This window comes from Gavialis gangeticus, unplaced genomic scaffold (assembly GCF_001723915.1).
Source record: "Gavialis gangeticus isolate Ggan-Ray unplaced genomic scaffold, GavGan_comp1, whole genome shotgun sequence".
Taxonomy (NCBI): Eukaryota; Metazoa; Chordata; order Crocodylia; family Gavialidae; genus Gavialis; species Gavialis gangeticus.
This window is the reverse complement of record NW_017729022.1, coordinates 106,680,986-106,684,518: the sequence shown is the minus strand read 5'-3', so window position 1 is coordinate 106,684,518 and position 3,533 is coordinate 106,680,986. Positions and strand designations below refer to the sequence as shown.

General features: G+C 48.7%; 1 protein-coding gene across 3 annotated transcripts in view; it reads right to left on the bottom strand.

The window, feature by feature from the left end:
* Positions 1-3,533, bottom strand: part of ATXN10 (ataxin 10) — a 305,417-nt gene that overhangs the window by 273,523 nt on the left and 28,361 nt on the right. For all 3 annotated transcript variants that reach the window (XM_019515933.1, XM_019515934.1, XM_019515935.1), the window contains exon 3: positions 432-514. In XM_019515933.1, coding sequence (XP_019371478.1) covers positions 432-514 — 83 coding nt within the window. The remainder of the gene's footprint in view (positions 1-431; positions 515-3,533) is intronic.

The following is a 3,533-nucleotide window of genomic DNA, read 5'->3' as shown; positions in this document are numbered from 1 at the left end:
TCCAGAGAAGAGCCACGTGCATGATTAGAGGTCAGGAAAACAGACCTTACAATGACAGGCTGAGAGCCATGGGGCTCTTTGGCCTGGAAAAGCGCAGGCTCAGGGGTGATCTGATGGCCACCTATAAGTTTATCAGGGGTGAGCACCAGTACCTCAAACTGGATGCTTATCTTGCTGGGATCCTATGACCCCAGCTAACTTCCAGCCCCTTGGGCGGGGGGCTGGACTCGATCTTGCGAGGTCCCTTCCAGCCCTAACGTCTATGAAATCTAATGTCTATGAAACTGATTTATGAAAAAAATTGAGTAAAGGACCATCATGCTAACATTAAAAAAAAAAAAAACAAAAGAACAAAAGATTCCCTAAATAATAATACACATTAATTTACTAAATTGCATAGATTACACATTAATCAATAGTCACACTCTTACCTGTTAATAACAATTCCTGTTCATTTTCTAATCCATGAAGCAACTGGATCAAATGGACAGACACATCAATTAACTGCAGGTTCCTATGTATATTTTGAATAATAAAGGACAGAACGTTAATGTTAAACATTCTCTTAAAACAAATGAACAAAAAAACAAAAACAAAACTGTATACAATTATAAATAAGATCAACATGAATTCAACATGAAGTTTGCTATATTTTCAATGGATACAAAAAAAATCACCATCATTAAGCTTCATATGCAGGGCCCTATAAGGGAAGAGAGAATTCTTATTCATTCCCCATTAAAGTGCTATGTATTCCCTCGTTATCCTTAAAAATAGAAGGCTCTCTTTTTTTTTCCCCCAGACTTAACAAATCTCAACTCTTTCACTATGAAGCTAAAAGTTCACAAAGTCATAGCCTCTGCAAGCACTTGGATGTTCCATATACCCCAATCCTGGGTAAATATTAGTGAATGCACAGACCAAAATACATTTCCGTGGCACAGTGGGTTATGGTTTTGTAGAGATGTTCCCTTTCAGATCAGCCTGCTCCATGGTCACCCAACAGCTCCAGGAATACCTGCAAACTGTCATGATTCCTAGACCCTTGTCAGTCCCCACTGCCAACAGTGCCAGCGGTGTCTGCAGGAGCTCCCCACTTACCACTGCCACCATGCTCCCACCACTACCAGCAGCATGCAGAGTTCATGCAGGTGACCTACCCCTTCTAAGCAGCCCCCACACTCAGTCCCTCCACACCTACCCACACAGTAACTCACATTCCCACCCCCCCTCCTGCAAACCCCACATTCCCCCCCATTACACACCCACCATGTGATAAGGAAACCCAAAGCAAACATTAAAACATAGATATTTAGGACATATTTCATTATGATCCTAGAGATACTGATAGGCTTCCAAATTACTTTAATATTGTAAATATACCAATAAAACATTGCCCATCTGATCAATCCCCCTTTCTCGCTTTCTTTCGTTCTAATTGTGGAATAATGTGGATTTGGGGGTATTTTAAAAAAGTGAATTTGGGATGCTGCTTCAGCAGTCTAGCTGACACAAGGGGCTAGTGTCCCCAGATACCAACTGTGTGGACTCCAGAAGCTCCCGAGGTGAAGTAACCCTGAGCTGCTAGTCAGGGCAGTCTTTAGGACTGCTGGGGACAGCACAGGTGCTAGCCCCAAGCTCTAGCTCCCCCTGGCCACAGATCCAGGAGAAGCCAGGCAGGGTTATTTTGCCCCAAGTGGCACAATTTGCTCCACAACAAAATGCATGCGTGAGCACATGCACTGAGGCAAAAAGCCCAGGCTCAAATTTGCACCGCTTCTATTTGAGCTGCTGCAAGCACATGTGCTTGCATGTGTGGACACGCCCAATGAGTCAATCCATTAGGAAACAGCCACATGCCTGGGGTGAGGGGAAACAATTTAGGCACGTGTGAATCCTGACTCCCATGAGTTTGGAGTCAAGTGTGGGTAGACAGACTAGTTCACAGTCTGCCAAGAGAGCCATTAAGTATTTCAATAGTCAGAAGTAAACTGGGTAAGTTCATTCCCTTTGTCTATGGCATAAGCAACCAGTGCCAGCAAGCAATGCAAAAAGGAGTTACGTTATCTTTAAAGCTGGACCACTTGAATGTGGGACAAAAGGGAACTCGACAGCTTCAAATGCTGCTAGCATTTTCAACATTTTTCAGCAATGAAATAGTTTAAAAGTTTAGAAACAAAGCTTCACAATAGGCTACCAACTAGTTCCTCTACAGCAGCAGTTCTCAACCAGAGGTCCACGAGCAGGTTTCAGGGGATCCACCTAGCCCCAAATGGGTCACTAGATGACCTCTGGAAGTCCCTTCCAGCCCTGCTTCTGTGACTGCCTCAGGAGCAGTGCTGAGGCAGGAGGTAGGGAGACAGGGAGCGCTCTGCCTCATCCCACAGCCAGACGCTGCTAGAAGCAAGAGGCCAGGCTGAGGTGGGGGAGGCAGTTCCAGATGGGGCAGTGGTCCTGCAGCCACTGCCCTGCCCAACTCTGGCACCTCAACCACGGGCAGCCAAACACCACCCTCTGCCTCCCTTTGCCTGGGCTCCCCATAGTCTGCATGGTGACACCAGCACCCATGCCAGAAGGAGGAGCTGAGTCAGGGCTGCAGCAGTGGCAGGCAGGAGGTTGCCTGTGGATGGAGCCCAATGCTGGGCACCAAGAGGTTGCAGCAGGAACTAGCGTAGGCTGGGGGCAACTGCTGAGCACAGAGCCCTGCTGATTTTGCCTCCCACCCCTACGGAGATGCTGAATGCCCCCAGCAGCTGCAAAGCAACAGAGGCAGGTGAGCCCCAACCCATGGCATCCTCCAGCCCCACCAGGTGTGGCTCGCCAGGGCTGCCCAAGACCCCTGCCTACAAACCTACATAACAAAGCTGCAGGGGATGGGGTGATGCTGCCCCAGTGCCGGTTGCTCAGCACCTTGGGGCGACACTGGGTTGCCCCATGTGGGCAGTGGCCAGCAGGTGCTGCTCGGGAGCAGAGAGGTTGGCAGATGGGGTGGGGAGTGCCTACCCTGGGCGGGTGTTTTTGTTTTCCACCTTTACTTTACAGGGCACAAGAGTTGAGGTGTGCTTGACCCATGGGCCAACCTGCCCTGCTTACCCACCCACTGCTGGGACCCATCCAGGAAGCTGCTGTCAACTGAGTGACAAGAATTGAATGGCAGTCTCTGCACAACCCCCAGGCAGCTAGTGTTGTTTGGGCTCCTCTCCCCTGGTTATTGCTGGGGTCTACACATCCTATCCTCTCACATGCACTCACTCATGCATGTGCGTGTATGAACTCACATAAAGTGCTGCATCTGGGAAGGAAGAACCCCCAGCACATCTACAGGCTGGGCATCGCTAACCTGACCAGCACTATAAATGAAAGGGATCTGGGGGTAACAATAGACCCCAACATGAATATGCGCAGGCAATGCGATGCAGTAGCCACTAGGGCCAATAAAACTCTGGCATGCATCAATCGATGCATCTCCAGTAAAACCAAAGAAGTGATTCTCCCAGTTTGCTCAACATTGGTGCAGCTGCAGCTGGAGTACT